The sequence below is a fragment of the Vanacampus margaritifer genome, chromosome 2 (assembly GCF_051991255.1).
Source record: "Vanacampus margaritifer isolate UIUO_Vmar chromosome 2, RoL_Vmar_1.0, whole genome shotgun sequence".
Classification (NCBI taxonomy): domain Eukaryota; kingdom Metazoa; phylum Chordata; class Actinopteri; order Syngnathiformes; family Syngnathidae; genus Vanacampus; species Vanacampus margaritifer.
The window spans coordinates 50,285,450-50,302,179 of NC_135433.1; the positions used below are offsets into that span (position 1 = coordinate 50,285,450).

At 40.3% G+C, this 16,730-nt stretch overlaps 1 protein-coding gene across 4 annotated transcripts in view; it reads left to right on the top strand.

Annotated features, from left to right (window-relative positions):
* Window positions 1-361: 361 nt before the first annotated feature.
* Window positions 362-16,730, top strand: part of LOC144042988 (RNA binding protein fox-1 homolog 2-like) — a 55,063-nt gene continuing 38,694 nt past the window's right edge. The window contains exons 1-2 of one of the 4 annotated variants that reach the window (XM_077556139.1): window positions 362-1,412; window positions 13,354-13,404. In XM_077556139.1, the coding sequence (XP_077412265.1) occupies window positions 1,179-1,412; window positions 13,354-13,404 (285 nt within the window). In that variant the 5' untranslated portion in view covers window positions 362-1,178. The remainder of the gene's footprint in view (window positions 1,413-13,353; window positions 13,405-16,730) is intronic. The other 3 variants (XM_077556140.1, XM_077556138.1, XM_077556141.1) reach the window with 3 other exon arrangements.

Below are 16,730 nucleotides of genomic sequence, written 5' to 3' on the forward strand. Positions count from 1 at the left end.
ATTGTTTTATTTTTATAGACTAGACGTGTTTTTCATGCAAATATGTACTGCAATTTTAATTTTAAAACTACGTTAGCATATATTTGGTTAATTAGTGACTGTATTCCAGTTACATCGGCGACGCATGAACATGAACGTCGTAAAGCGAGGACCCCTGGGAATGCGCTGATTATTATTTATCTTCACGTAGAAACATTACGCTCAATGAGGCTAATCATATAAATTACACATAAGATTCTAAATGAATTCAAACGTATTTCTCCTATTGTTTGGTTAGTTTTATTTAGTAACCCTATTTCACCACTCCAAATATCATTTTTGATGAGCAACGGAGGGAGAGAGAAAGAGCAGTAACATAATCTAAATACTTTAATGACGTCTCGGCATTCAAATAAAATGATGGAATAGGAGGGAGAGCTGAAAAGGTAGTGCGGTGTCCAAGGAGCAGAAGTCGAGAAAAAACACAGATCCCAGACCAGTCATCTTAACCAAACCTTGCCCGATAATGGATACCAATCTGACCGTGGACCAGCCCTCTCAGTCGCCCTCCTCACTCGGTGCTTACGCCAAGTGGGATTCAGATCGGGGAAAATTGTGCTGGAGCCACATCCACACTCCTCCACAGCAGCCCACGGCGTGAAAGGAGACGGACGGAATCAAGTGAAAGCCTGGTAGGAGCGACACAAAGGTTTACTGAGAAGCCACTATTAGGCGCGCAAACAGTAGACTCGCCGTCCACGCATTAGCCGTGGAAAATTTGCAACCTTTTTTCTTGCCACTGGTAGCGAAAGTGTTCTCTCCGAGCCACGTTTATTGAGAGAGCTAGCGGAATGTATTGCTAGCGAGCTAGCTAAGGTTAGCTGGCTAATTAGCTTGTCAGACAGACAAGAGTAGGACGTGTGTGTCTTCACTAAATTAGGTCACTTAATTTGGCGGCGTTTGACTTGATGGAAAAAGCCCTACACGCTGTGCTTTATCCATTATCCTGACACGGCCATTATGTTCTGCCTTGAGTAGCCTACGCCAATAAGACAAAATAATTGCCTGAATAGATGAGTTATTAGAGTCACTTTGGTAATATTCATCCGATCCTTCGTTGAGGACAACGCCAAGAGGAGAAGGAAGGGGAAAAACACAGCCCAACAATTTTTCCCTGAGCGAAGACTCTCTGCCGTCCAATGTTAATGTCGACCGACGTTGCATCTATAATGCTACCCGTAAGTCGGGGGATAATGGACCGAGAAATAGACATCGATACATCAGCGGTGCCGCATACAAGTGCTGCCGGAGGTCCGGTGGCGGTCCGGGGGATGAAGCGAGGAGACCCGGAACCCGACGCTCTTGCAGTCGCTGCCATGACTGACCTGACCGGGGCGGAGTGCAAAAGACCGAGGATAGACGACATCGGACAGGTAAGCCTGCATTTGTCACCTCGAATTTCTTTTGTCGCCAGTGTCTATTGTATCGTCCGATTTTCATGATTTGACAGGCCCGCTCTTCTTAACCGTGCACCAGTGCAAAAACCGTATATTGTGCCTTGTTTTTCAAGTGTGGAGCATGAGCGAGCCAGACAAAGGTAACACGATCCAGGCTCCGTTTCTGTGACATACGGCAGTGATCAGAGCCATTCCCCCTGCGTGTCTTGTGGGGAGCATATTGCGAGGCACGCTTTGGAATATTTTATTCACATAGGCCACGATTACAAAGGCTGTTGGCAATTTACAGTGAGTCACCACATCAAGAACTGATGCACACTCTGCATGTGCTATTAATCGCACCATGCCTCCACCCCTTCAACCTCCTCCCCGTGATTGTCGCTAGGTGTTAAAAGGGAGGCAGACAGGGGATTGGGGGAGGGGTCACCACTGTGAAAGACAAAGAACAGAGCCTTTTGGTATTAGCTAAAGGAGAGAGGGGTGCAGGGGGGCTTCTTTATGCTGGTCTACCCCTGTTTTCATAACCCAAGTGCTGAGACCGCAAAGGATCCGCACCTAATCATGACCTCTTCTTAAATGAAGTAAATGTGTAGTTTATGCACTGTATCTCACTCATATGTTCCATATGCTTCCATTTGTCCACCATCCCAATGACAGAATCTCACTTTTTGGCTGCATTTGGCATATTCAGGCGGCAAAACAGCATTAGCAGCAGCCGCAGGGTAGGTGAATGAGATTTGAGGTCATCTGCAGGTAATTGAGTCGTGCAGCACAATAACGAAGAGGTCCTGTATAGTGCACTTACTGGCCATGCTTCACAGCAGAATGTTACAAGCCGCCAGGAAAGATGATGTGGGAACACACAGCATGGCATGGGCTGGACTTTCCCTGACCAGCACTTGTATTGATTTCCAACCACAGTGGTGGGAGGGCCATAGTCGAGGACAAAGAGAGATGATATTTTGCTGGAAAAAGAAGAACTGCAGCACAGATGCTGTCAGGATAGATTTATTGGGAAATAAAGGAGTGCACAAAGAAAGGAGATCACCTCCATTATTTGTATCTACACCTGTGATCATGATGAAGAACTAAAGGGAAGTGATGGATTGCAGAGATGTTCTGATGAATTGGTATAGGCAATGGGCAGCATGTCAGCTGAATTAAAAAGTAGTTCCAAGTAGGGCTGGGCAATATAGCCAAAAAAATAAAATCTCGATTTTTACAGACATTCAAGATGATTACAATTGTAATCAATTTGAATCTAATAAACCCAACAAACATTGATTTAAAGGTTTAATTTATTCAAAAATAATTCCTGTGCAAAATGTTCAGACAAAAATAATGTATACTGATTTTAAATTATTTTTAACATAAACTTAACATTCATAGTTTTTTTTTTTAAATGCCACAATTGTGTAGTTGGTAGCTATTGTAAACATGTCTTGTAAACCACCCATCCAGCATTCTGCCACAAAACTACAACTTATAAAAACATTTGAATGTAACAGAACATAAGAACAAGAGCTTTTAATAATCCAAAAGAAAAAAATTGATTTCATGATTTAGCAAATTTTCAAACATTCGATTTTTAAAATGATGATGTATCGAATTAATTCGATTTATTGCCCAGCCCTAGTTCCAAGAGTGTACTTTTACAGAGGTGGCTGAAATTCTTCCAACACTTTTCATTTAGCTACAATTGCGCTTGAAATGGTAAATCTCTATATTATAAACAATAATTGCTTGCAGTTAACTGTTATGTAAAAATACAATGATTAAATCAGTCAAAACAGTTGACCAACAAATTCCAGTTAGGAATTGAAGCAGGGATCACCAACCTTTTGTAAGATAAGATTTACTTCTTGACTACTGATTTATGCAAAAGAGTACCAGTTTGAAACACTCTTCAGAAACAACAAATTAGCTCAAATTACCATTAATATTATTATCACTAATAATTAATAATGTTCATTTAATAAAAAAGACACCAACCATATGATATAATGGGGGGTTTGCGGGGTGTTCTCAGTCTTGCTTACTTGCGTCTCCTCTAACCACATCATCCACAAGTGAGTGACGGCGAACTAATGTTATATGCAGTGTATCTGCTCGCGACACTTTAAAATATATATACATATTACATGTTATTTTTTACATTTATTTTATTACATTTTCTTGAAATCTACTTGGTGGCCAATTTACTTGGTTGGCCCGCCCAATTATTAACATGGTGTGGGAAACACTGTATTCATGATTTCTCACAATATTTGGAAGATAGATAAATATCAATAGGCAAGATTCTTTACAGTATTTTGGGGATGCAGGTATCAAGTCGACAGGAGGCAGAGAGGAAGATGCTGAGGTTCTCTTTCGGAGTGAACAGGATGGATAGAATGAGGAATGAGTACATCAGAGGGGGACAGCACATGTTAGAGGTTTTGGAGATAAAGTCAGAGAGGACAGACTGAGATGGTTTGGACATGTCCAGAGCAGAGATAGTGAGTATATTGGCAGAAGGATGCTGATATCAAAAGTACTAGTGGTATTGGTACTTGGTATCAGTATTGGTAACTATACAGTAGTCGAGTTGAGTACTCATACTAGTATTTGTCTGAAAAAGGTGGCATAGAACATTCCTACTTTTTATTTTATTTTTTTATTATTAATCTCTGCCAGTGTTCACATTTTCAAATAATCACTTCTACAGCATTCCTAGAAAATCACAATGACCAATCACTGGTTAGCTATTCTTAGAACAGGCTCGTGACCGCGGGCTTCTCATGCGGTGGTCGTTAGGGCACCCACATTGGCGACCCCTGCTCTAAATCGAATTGGAATGGAGCCCGTCCAAATAAGCATAATTGCAAACACCTGTATTCGGCCTGCTGCTTACTTTTTTTTTTTATCAAAATGATTGCTGTAAAAAAAAAAAAAGTGATTGTTTTTATTTGTGTACATATGTAATTTATTACAGCTGTAAAGTTTCTTGTCGTCCCTTGAATCACACATACGTCTTTGACTGCCTCCCCTACAATTATATATGCTGATTTAAGCCCATATCCTACAGAGTACATTTGTGAAGAGATAGTTGAATACTCGTCAGGGTTCGTTCAATGTCACAACGTTCGCCAGACATTCAACAGTTTAAATGTTTTTTTCTTGTCGCAAGGAAATTTGGACCAAATTTCCTCGTGACAAGAAAAAACATTAACATTAAGGCGAACGTCTGGCGAATATTTAGCGAACGTCGCGACCTTGACCAAAATCTGCTGAACCCTGAGGAGAAATCAACGTTCGCCCCTCAGTGGGATACGGGCTTTCCTGTGTTTGCTGCACAATAGCATAGCACAATACAGACTGTGGAAAGGTCACCACTGAAGCAGAGTATGTGCTCAGGATAAGTGGAGAGGATGCTCGTGGATGCAACCAGCCATTACTATAGTGTTCCCACTGAGGGTGTGAGGTACAAGAAACGCTGACCTTCCTGGCTGCTCATCAACACTGTAATAATAAATGAGAGTGCTGCAGGCCGCTTCTTCTGCCTTTTGTTGATTCGCTCTCCACCCCCCTGAATCATACAAACGCCCCCTTCAATCTCCTGCTCCCCTTTAACTGTCCTCTGATAGCTCCCCCCTTCTAGTCTCCCCCAGGCATATTTTCAGATTGCTAATTGACTCTTGGTTCACAGGCAAGCTACCACCCCTCCCCCACACACTCCCCCATGTCCCGTTCCACTTTGTGATTATCCTTACCTGCTGTTAGTGTGTGCAATCACTGAAACTGGAGAATCTCACTTGTTTATTCCTTCCTGTTGAGTTTATTATTATTTTTTGGCTGATTATGTTCTTCTCAGGGCAGCCCTATTTTGTGTCCTCAGCAAGGCAAAGTAACAGTTGTTACTCCGTGTCTAGGTCCGTTTCGGAGAGCCGATTTGTCCTATCGTTGGCAGTAAAGAGGCTTTGTGTCATACTAACAAGATCAAAGCTCATTTAGGGGAGGGCATTAAGCAGACTGATCGCTTTAACGGACACAGTGAAAGGCAGAGTGGCTGCTTGATATGCACGGATAAATCTTCATATGTTACCTATATGTTTATGTTACCTCCTCTAGAAAAACAGACACTTGTATTTTATACACACTCTGAATATCGCCCTTGAAAAGCTGATTATTTTATTTATTTTGTACTCGTGTAGTCTACGCTTCCCGATTTGGTGGTAACGTCAAACTGTTGCCATATTTATATAAACAGGGATGTGATTTTTCCGCTAATTCGCGGAATTCCGCTTTTTTTTTTATCTCCCCCCCCCAAAAAAAAATCAGTTTTTTTTTTATTTTTATTTTTTTTTAAGTAGTTCATTGTGTATGCACATGACTCCGACAGATAACATCTTCTGCTATAACAAAGACATTTGTGGTATGCTCTAATATGAGTTACTTTTCATTTGGTCATGATACAATTATTTGTTCATGAAATTTGAACTCTTCAACATTATTTATGTGTTAACTTAGTAATCACATTAGTTAGATATGATGATATTCTCAGTGATAGTTTTTAAAAGCAAAGACAGTCCAATGTTTTTGAATGTGACTGATTTTGAGTTGACTAAAACTGCCATTTTATATGGGATAGTTCGATATACATTGAAAATTTATGCTGTTGTTTTGTCTATTTCTTTGTCATGTGAGTGCATTGAAAGTACTTAAAAACACGGACCCTGGACCTAGCTGGGTGCCAGCGGCCCCCAGACCCCCGGCTAAATTTTCAGATAATTTCACTTTGGTCAAATCACATCCCTGTATAAAACCCTGCTCGGATAATATTTTGAGGTCATTAACAGCCAAGTGTAAAAAGGTCAACATTATCAGTCAAATGCAATTGCATCGACTTAACCGTTGACGTGTGACGGATGCTGTCGCGAACACACAGAAGGAGAAATACTGTTGTGCTTCTCAAGTCAGTGTTCATATTGAGATTAAGAAGACAGGTGGGGTGCATTGGACACTAGATGGTAGGGATGTGACGATATCCAAACATCACGATACAATATTATCATGATATGAAGGTCACTATACGATAATTATCACCATATTGTGTGGAGGTTGGCAATATTAAAAAAAGGTCACAAAGTCACAATATTGTAAAAAAAAGAAGAAGCAGCAGCTCAGCCTCATACCAACCCACCCTCAATATTGTGTATGTGTGTGTGTGTGTGTGTGTGGGGGGGGGGGGGGTAGTACTGTACTACTTAATATTTAGGCACTCGCTTACACATTAAGTTCCTCCGCATATTACGTTTCCCTTTATCTGTCAATTGTACTCATGTGAAAGCAGATCAGACTGGTTCTTCATCTTTCCAAAACAAACCAATCACTTTGCTGCGTGGTCACTAGTGCTGGACAATAAATCAAAATTTAATTGTGATTTTGGGTTATCATGATGATAACAACAGAATTGAGGAGCCAAACGTGCCAAATGGTGCAGTGTGTGTTTACAAGTTCTTACGTTGTTAAAGCACCTTGAATACTGCTTGTGCAACACGTGTCTGTGTGCGCAAATGTTATTCTGTCCTCTCCGAGCATGCTTTGAGCTGTTCATGACACCCCAGTTGGAGTTTACTGTAAAACTAAGCACACAACAAAAACATGTACACACATTATTTCGATACAATACATACTTCGTTTTACAAACGTCGAAGTGCCAATGCTGTAATAATAAACTGCTTCTGTTCTCTTTGTTTTGCTAATATGTTCAGATGTCCTGTTTGTATGGTCTTTTACGTGTTGCGTTTTTGGTTGTGTCAAGCACATTGAGTTGCCTTGTGTATGAAATCATATAAAGTTGCTTGTATTGTCGAATTCTATAGCTGTCAATGTAAAATCCCCTTGACAATAGAAAATGTAGCCATCGAACTACGGGAGTGATTCTTTCAAATAACAGATACAGACGTATACTATAACAATAGTCAGTGTCAGACCAATATATTTTTCCTAATATGGGAAACCATGTTATATAATAAAGCTCAATCGCAACTTTTTGCTCTAATAGGCCAAGATGCAAAAAAGGTATTTATTTTTCTTTCTTGTGTTCTTTACAGCAATTATTTTACTTTGTTACTAGTAATCTGTATTCTGGTTGTTTAAGTTTTGGTAGTTGAACTTTAAACCTTGATTGAAATGAATAATTGTGTTTATTAATTGTGTTTTCAATAGCGATCAAAAGCTCCAATCGCGAAGCCTTAGTTGTGACTAAAGAGTACCGGCTGCTTCACACCTCAGATGATGAAGTCTCATGATGAAAGTGTCTTGTTAGTAGCATAACAAAATTACATTTTAGGTGTGTCGCTGGAAGGCTTAGTTTATTCTTGTTCTTCTTCTTTTTTTTTTAATTATCATTATTTTTTTTGCTTACTGAGTCATACAGCCCAATATAATGAGAATCAAATCTTTCCCTTGCTTAATTAGTTGAAGCATGTGTATGTGTGCTGCCCGCACAGCCTTCTGGTACCTGATTTCTCCCGCTGTTTAAAGATTACTGTTAAACTTTGAGCTGTAACTCAGGCAGCAGCGCACCTGACTTTTGAACCGGCAGTGATAAGCTAAAAACAACCGTTTGTCTGCGTACGTGCTTGTTTTATTAGCCAATGTCTTCTGTTAGTTGTCACGAATAAGCCAGTCACATTTCCTATACAAACAAACAAACAAAGATATGTCCCCTTCCTATTTGTTCTTGTTAACACACTATTTTCACCACCTTAACATGACACTCACATGTTAAGTCCATCCCACACAAACTATCCCGCCCTACACACTCATACGCCTCCTCCCCACGGCTGCCCCCAAACTGTCATATGTGATTCCATCTCCACACACACGCAGCAAAATGTCAATTCAGTATTTTCCTCACACAAGGTCATCAGTAATGGCTCCTACAGTGCCATAAATAGGACTTAAAAGCATTTCTTTCATTCAATTTGCTGTTTCTTTTAGTCTATTTTTGATCAAGCGGATGAATAACTGTAGAAATGTGTTACATGCAAACAACAGCACAAGTAATTTAAGCAGAGAAATGGGAAATGGGAAAGTGCAGCAAGTATTAGTCCTCGAACAAAATTCTAGCAAGATTCTAAATTGTAGCTGTTATGTGCAGCCAATAAGATTCATATTTTAAAGAATGCCAAACTACTGAGCCACTGATATTTGTCTCAAATTTCGAGCGATCAAAGTTGCAATGGAACATGTGATTCGTTTAGGGCTCATGTCTGGTCTGTTCCCCAAAACATTAAGTTTTGTTTCACATAACTTTATCACTTATTCACAATGTGATGCTCTTTATGTGTGCCAACTGTTCCATTTTTTTTCCATTCCATCAGAATTATTTTTATCATGTTTGACAGTTGATTGTAGAAATATATATTTTTCTCCTTTTATTTTCTTTTTGAGAGATTTTAGTATTTTCTGAGTTGATTCTGGGAGCTTTTACTTTTGAATCTGAATGAGTCTATGAACCTTGACTCTTTCTTCACGTCCATGTGGCTTACTTTAGGGCTTTAACTAATGATTATTTTAGTGATAGATTAAGCTCTCAATCATTTTGGTGACAATCGGATAAAATAAATTGTTTTAATTTCCAGTCCTTTATTCAAAACTGGACATCATTCCAAATTGATAAATCATGTTTTAATTTCTCGTCATTTATTTAAAACAGCTACATTTTTCAAATTGATAGTGCAAAGAAGAGAACTCACAAATTATGATTCAGTTACTGGTTTGGTCCGTAACATTTCAGGAAATGGGCAAAAATTTTGATTCAACACAAAGATATGTATGTTTTCATGGAGGAATTTGAGAATATTTATTTAATGTTGATGGGCTGAAATTTAGAGGGTTAGAACAATTCATGGAGTCTTAACAATTGATTATTTAAAATAATTATTGATTGATTTGATAATCGATTAGTAGTTATTTGGTTAGTCGTTGCTCCTGTGGCTTATTTCCTACCTGTCCATGTTCCATTATGGCTGTTCCACTATAATATCAAATGATTGATTACTGACATTTATGAGTCAATTCAGAATCATTTGCAAATCATTGTACTTCCAAAATGATCACTTTTCCAGAGCCCCCAAAAACGGCACATTTGTTCAACCATTAACATTGCATTGTCAAAGAGAGCAAGTCATTTTCAACACTTAAAATTGGTCAGTAATTTGTAAAAATAGCATGTTTGACTGACTAATGGTATACATTTGTGGGGGAAAAATTCACCTAATGATTTGAGGTAGAATGTTTTCGTCCCGTCACCAGCTTCTTCATGCGTCTAAGAATCAGCTTTTCTCGCTGCCCTACACTCCACCACGTGACCTACTACCTACCTGTTCTCTGACTTTGAACCTGTCTGGATTTTGTTCTTTTGACCTTTTAACTGGTGTGATATTTGTTCTTTTTTTGGAGGATTTTGTAAAGTAGCTTCATATGATTCCTGTAACTACCCCCTGTAATTTACACCCCTCCTCGGTCTGTCCCCACTGCCCATCACCCCTTCACCATCTGTTGACCTCATGTCATTTTACTTTCCGCCACCACTGCTGCTCCTTTTCTTTTTCTTTCCTTCCACTCATTTGCTCCAGTAACTTCTTTCTTTCTCCTAAAATAGCGTGTTGGTGAGAGAGAAAATAAACTAAACAAGAGCGAGAGCCCTTTAGTTTAGCCTCCAGAGTGTGTGTTGTTGATCCATGTAAGCAGAGTCTGAAGCTCTGAATGTCAGTCTTCCAAAGCCCCACCTCCTGCACAAACTGCATTTTGAAACTGACTGAGTGGAAACTACTGTCTCGTTTTAGTTTCTATCCATCCATTTTCACGCAAAATTTACAAGTTGGTTAGATAAGAGCCACAGTGTTCTTAAGCAGGACCATATGACAAAAAGCATGCATGTACTGTGTATGTTTGAGAAGCAGGTATCAAATTTAGCCACCATAATCCCACAAACCCTCCCCCAAGCCCTTAAGAAAATATAAATCGCACCGCATTCTTCTCCCATGACTCAATGACTCCATTTCGCCAGTCTCATTACTTTATGGTTCTGCCTTCTTTTTCTTGACTTTATCCTTGCATTCCTCCTCCTTCTCCTCTGGTTCACTCTCCTTATTTTCATCCCCTTATTCGTTTTTCATCCGTTCACTCGATCCACCCCATCCCTCCCTCATTTCTCAACAGATTGATTCCAGATGTTGCTCTAAGTCTAACCCCCCTCCCACCCTTCTGTGTTCCCTCCCTTTTCTTATTCCCACTCTGTTCTGTCCACTGCAGAACCGAAGCTCTATAATTTGATGCTCGTGTATAATTTAGGTTTAGATTTAATTGGTATTGAGGTTTTTCTCCAGGTTTTTGTTGGTAGTGCAACACGTACACCCTTAGCATCAGTATGGGAGCATTTCAGCAATCCAGTTGAGAAAAGAGATGTATTTCGCATTGTCTACAAGACTCAGACTATTTTTTTAGGTGCTTGTTAAAAAATCCCAAATGAAGTGCAACACAAACAATTTAGGTACTGGAGAAAACACAGTCAACTCTGACAAATGTACTCATTCTTATAGTAAATTATATATAAATACAGCAATTATATATAATCAATTAAAAATTTAATTGAGATATGAATACATTTTTCGGTGTATAATTAGTCCTAATAAATACATAGATGTTTCTATATACTGTATGTATGCTATATATGTAATAATGCTCATGTTTTTGGGAAGTCCAGTTGAAGTCGAGCCAGTAATGTTAGCAGCACGCAAAATGCCTGTCTTTAACCACCAGCTGTTTTCACAAAGTCACTGTGTTGTCCAATATGAGCCGGCTCATTCCCCTCTAAATGTGGCGCACCAAGGAGAGTGTTCCCCCTGGGGACAAGGCGTGAGGGGGGGGGGGGGGGAAATTGGTTCCAGATGAAACAGGAAGTAGAGAGCGAGAGAGAGAAACAAAGAAAAGGCTGTTTCATATAAGCGAGAGGACAGGTCTAAAATCCATAATGTTTTTGCCACTCTTTTCTCATACCAAAACTTCACTTAGTGAACCAACCCTTGTGGGACACATAAGGCCCTTAGGTTGGCATGAACCCCTTAGTTCCCCTGTATCTGAATTCTTCATCTTACCAAGACATTTCAAATTTAATTCAAATTTTATGGGAACGGTTTAAGGGGAGGCCCTCCTTTTCTGTTTCTAATTTTCTATATCGCAGTCAATGAAGGTGCGTCCCATTGTCTTTCTTCCTTTGTGCTTTCTGTTTATAAGAATAAATAGTATTGGCAAAAAGTGTATGTGCTTCTTATAAAGCATCATGCAACATGGTGGCTAATGCAATGCTTGTAATAAGCAGTTTTGCATCGTTGCTTCTGAGTCTATCTTGAGCTCATTTTTTACAGTATCACAAAAACTGGTGTGCAAACCTATATTCTGCATACTGTATGTGTGAGCTAATGTTGATTTACCCCAATGTAGTTTCTGCAAATAACTTGGAGACCCTGGCTCAGTCTGCGACTCATCTGTATCTCATCACATATGGTTTTGGTCTTAGCGTGCATACTTTGAAGCCACTGTTGCACTGCATTTGAGTGATTGTCACCACCCAGTAAATGATTCCTACAGCAGGTAGCAGGAGGTTAGGGCCAAGAGGTGAAGTCTTTTGACTCTCCCCAGAAGTCCCATCAGCCCTGGTCAGTCCTGTGGAATTACTCTTTTCAAACTCATGTTAGAACATTTTGTCTGATCCTTACTCCTGTAGAGAACCTCACATATTTCTAAAGACCACCAACTGCACCATCCCCCATTCATAAAGCCATATAAGTACATGCTTTTTTTTTACCGCCATCCCTTCCCCGACATTCTCGTTCTTCTCCTCTGCGTCCTCCTCATCTCCTGTAGGAGAGTCATTGCATGAGTCTCAATAGGAGGTCATGTTTTCTCTGCAAGGCATGCCAGCAGGCAGTACCACACTCCTGTCTTCTGTCCGTCTGCTGTCAAAATATCAGCGTTAAGTTAACTTTCACCCATTGTTCCAGTCCTGCTCTAATGCCCCCTCCTCTTTTGTTCCCCTTTGCCTCCTCCTCACCTCCCTCTGCAGCATACAATAGTTTCTCTAACTAGGACAAAATAACACCAGGATAATAGTTGGTGAGAAAAGACCGGGACAAGGGACAAGAATAATCTAATTAAAATTAATTACTGAACAAAAAAACCTCAGCAATGGTTTCTGGGGCAGGATCTGTTCTGTTTTGAGAGTAGCCTAGCGATTGATTAATTGAAGGATGTAAGATGTTTGTAAGCCGCAATCTTTATTAGGAGTATACAGGCTGTTAACACTGTTCCTACCATTTGACCGATGTGCTTTTCTTTTCTCTTTTTTGGGCTGCACAATATTGGAAAAACATGCGATATGCGATATAGTTGTTGAATATTGTGATATTATTGCGATATTTAACATGTACGTACCTAAAGAAATAATAATTTTATTATCTAATGAAAGAATAACACTGTTTTCATGTGGCAAAATAAACAAGCTTAATGTACGGTATTCTTGTTAATTAATTGTAATTCCTCTACATAATGTTCACCTATTGGATGGTGATGCCTATTTAAGTTTGCGTCTGACTGGTCAAATTCAGATAAAAACATAAAGCATACGATTTCAAATGAAACTTAATGCATGTCTTTGCGATGCATATTGCATGGGGCAATATGGATGTTTAAAAAAAAAAAAAAAAAAAAATTAAGATTTATTCTGCGCCAATGTAAGCTGATTCTTAGAAGCATTGATCCGAAAAGCTCTATCTATGCAAACACACACAAAAAAGCCCTCTCCTTTTCTAGACAACAGCCATTAACACACCTCTTGCACTCTTTCCCCTCCTATTCTCTCTTTCAGAACAATGAGCCATTAAATCCCGGATTCCATGGATACACACCTCACAATCAGGTAAGAGACTAGTGAATTCTTGCAAAGCTTTATGACAAGAAATACGTTTTCAAATAGGACATACATCATACCTCAGCATGTTTCTGTCCACCCAGGCTGTCCTTCTAAATTGAGATAATACAGAGCACTTTTCTTAAACGCAAGGTTTGCTAAAAATAAATGAATAGCTTGCGTGCATGATGTTACATCTGCAGACAGAGGGTGAGTAAAACGAGCACAGTCAGAAAACTATTGGCCAGAGGCTTGCAGTCCCCATTGTGAACAGCTAAGGTGTCACTCTTCTAATTAGAAGATGTTTGGGTCATAAATGGTCAAATGTAAAGGCCATTGTAAATATATGTTTGGGCAAAATCCTACATGGAGCAGCTTTAACTTGGGTTCCCAAACCTCAGGTGGTTTGGTAAATCAACCTCAGGAGTTTTGCAGAGATTAAAACACACACCTGACTCAAATGTTTTGTGATGACCATCATTGGCTGCAGGAGATTACGCCACATTGTTTGGCCTGTCTGTGCTGCAGGGAATTTGGTGTGCTCAGTGGTCGACTTATAGCTGTTGTGATGGTACGTCATGTGATTTCTTTATTATTGTAATCCCCCCATACAAACTACAGAGTGTGTCAAGCAAAAAGACATATGTGTGCAAGATGAATTCACGTGTATAATGTAATGTATGGTGTTCCACAGGGTTCAATTCTGAGTTCTTTGTTGTTTTCATTGTAACTGCTGCTCCTGGGCGCCATCTTGATAAAATTTTGTTTAAAATTGTAATTTAATGTGCTCTGTAAATATTGAGTTGAGTAATAATAATGAAGGGTTTGGTGAATGCACATAGGAACTGGTGGGCTTCACTCCCTTCAGCAAGGTCAAGAACCACTGTTTATAGCAGTATTTTTGCTGTGTAACACTGCCAGGCACTCTTTAATTTCCCACTTGCGTCATCGCTTGGTAGCTGATAAATTAAGCCTCTTGGAGGACAGGATGAAAGAACCTGGTTGTGATTGAGCTCCTCTTTCAAAGGCCCGACACTCAGACAGCAGATCGCAATGCTGTTATCATCTGCTCTAGCGTAAGCTCGCCACCCTCCACATGCAATTCTCTTTCATATTGTTTCTTTTCCACTCTGCAATTCATTTGAAGTATTTCCCCCATGAATATGGCTTGCGGTAATGAGTGCAGCGTTGTGGAAGGCTGGCTGACAATTTTCTTATCTACTTCTGTGCAGCAGTGCACTTTCAGCGGCTCAGACCAACTGAGCTGGGGATGAATCTGTGTGTATGCATTTGCAACTTCTATTTTGGTGCGCTAATGACAAAGAGCTTGTCTGTCCCCACCTTAAGTTCTGCCTGCACATGCACAGTTTCTCCAGTGTGTTGGGATGTAGCTTTCTGCCAGTGCCACAGGAGGGAAGTGTTGGTCTGTGAGTCCCCCCCGCAGACTCCTCACAGCCCAACATGGGAAATTTCCTCCTCCCATATATGCTTATTTTTCTCCTCGTCCCTTTCTCATCTTTTTCTGCACTTGGCATCTCCTTTCTTGGGAATACAGCTCTCTTAGCTTCCATGGCAAGAGCTTAAAGAGGGCACGGCACGCCTGAAAGAATTTAAATGTCAAGTTCAAAGTCAGCTTCATGTATTTTATTTTGCTTTCGTCATTCCCCTTCTACCAAATATTCTTTACAGTTTTTGTTTGTGTTTTATCAGGTCAACAAAAGGTGATTATGGGAATGATAAAAGGCAAGTGTGGGAGGAAGTGAGGAGGTAAAGAACAGTGTTTCCCACAGATTTGAAATCTACTTGGGCAGGTGGGGTTAATTATTGTCATTTTACACTTCATATCTTGCACTGACAGTTTGCCTTGTTTTTTTCCAATTCACACACGTCCTCTCCACACACACACGCACGTACACACACACAGAGCGACACACACGCAGAGCTACTGGTGGCTAAATGTACCATACTTGGCGCATGCATGCTAAAAACAAATGGTAGCATGTATGCTAAAATACGGTGACAAGCATTCTACCATTTTAAAATGGCAACTGGAGTAAAATAGTGAGTGTAGTTGTACTTTATAATTCAACTATTTAACTCACGGTACTCACGTTATTCGTTGCCGTGCCTTTATACAGGCGTTCACAATCCATTCACACACCGCTGCGCGCTCAGGCCTCCCAGTTTGTTTTGGTGGATCGCTCCAATGCTTCTCCAGCGGTTGGATCCTTTCAGAATGATGGCAAGACCCAACGTTTTCTTGCTTCCTCACCTTCCGAACCATGGATTCATTGATGTGGAATTATCTCGCGGCTGCTCTATTCCCATGAACAACCGCGTAACTGATAGATTGCAGTTTAAATTGTGCCTTGTAAGCATGTCTCAACTTTAAGCTGATGCCATTTACGGAGTACTGCCGGAGTTTGAGTCGTCTCCGCAGATAGCACCCGGTCGCTACACATCTCCAAATGGGTGGGGTCCAAACGGGGTAAACGAAATGAACTACAGGAGACAGGAGGTTACACTGCAGTCTTGCATTTCATTTGATCTCTTTTTATTCACTTTCTTCTTCCATCTACACATTCAAATACATACAGCGACAACTCTCTTCCCCCCCGCAGTCCCAACACAGGCCAGCAGCCAACCAAGAACTAGTGGGAACCAGACCACCAATCAGAAACGTGCGATGGCGCAGCAACATTTGCCCCGAAGCTTGTAAAATGTCTCCGGAACTCAGTGCACTAATCAGAATTTTATTTCACGATTAAGCACATTTTCGCAATTGGATTTTTGAAACGACAATGAATCGAATTAATTAGATTTATTGCCCAGTCCTAGTTGGATGCCATAGCAATTTCCCTTCATATTTATGTGGTCTACCATAGTGGTCATGAACTTTACACATTTTTACTGGTTTTGGTTCATTTTAAACTTAACGCACGTCACACAGTTTGTTGATTATTTATGGATGATGTTTGTTGAGAAAAGCCTTTGTGCGTTTGCTGATGAGTTTCGCTTGATTCTGTGTGCCAACCAAGGTTGAGCAGCATATGATCACAGCAGCACACCAGTGTGTGCATAACGTGCATTTGTTTGCATGTGTTTATCGCAAAATTCAGTCTGTGTGCTTAATCTTCAGATCATCCCTCATTCATCCTCTCATCCTCCTCACTTACAGCCCTAATCCTGTCATCCCTCGCTCATTCTTTTCACTCAGCCCTTTATCCATTTATCGCTTCATCCTGTTATCTGTTGCTCGCATCCACTGCCCTATTGTCCTTGCTCCCACCCCGGACAACTCCCTCCCAATACGTCCCCCCACCACCACCTCCTAC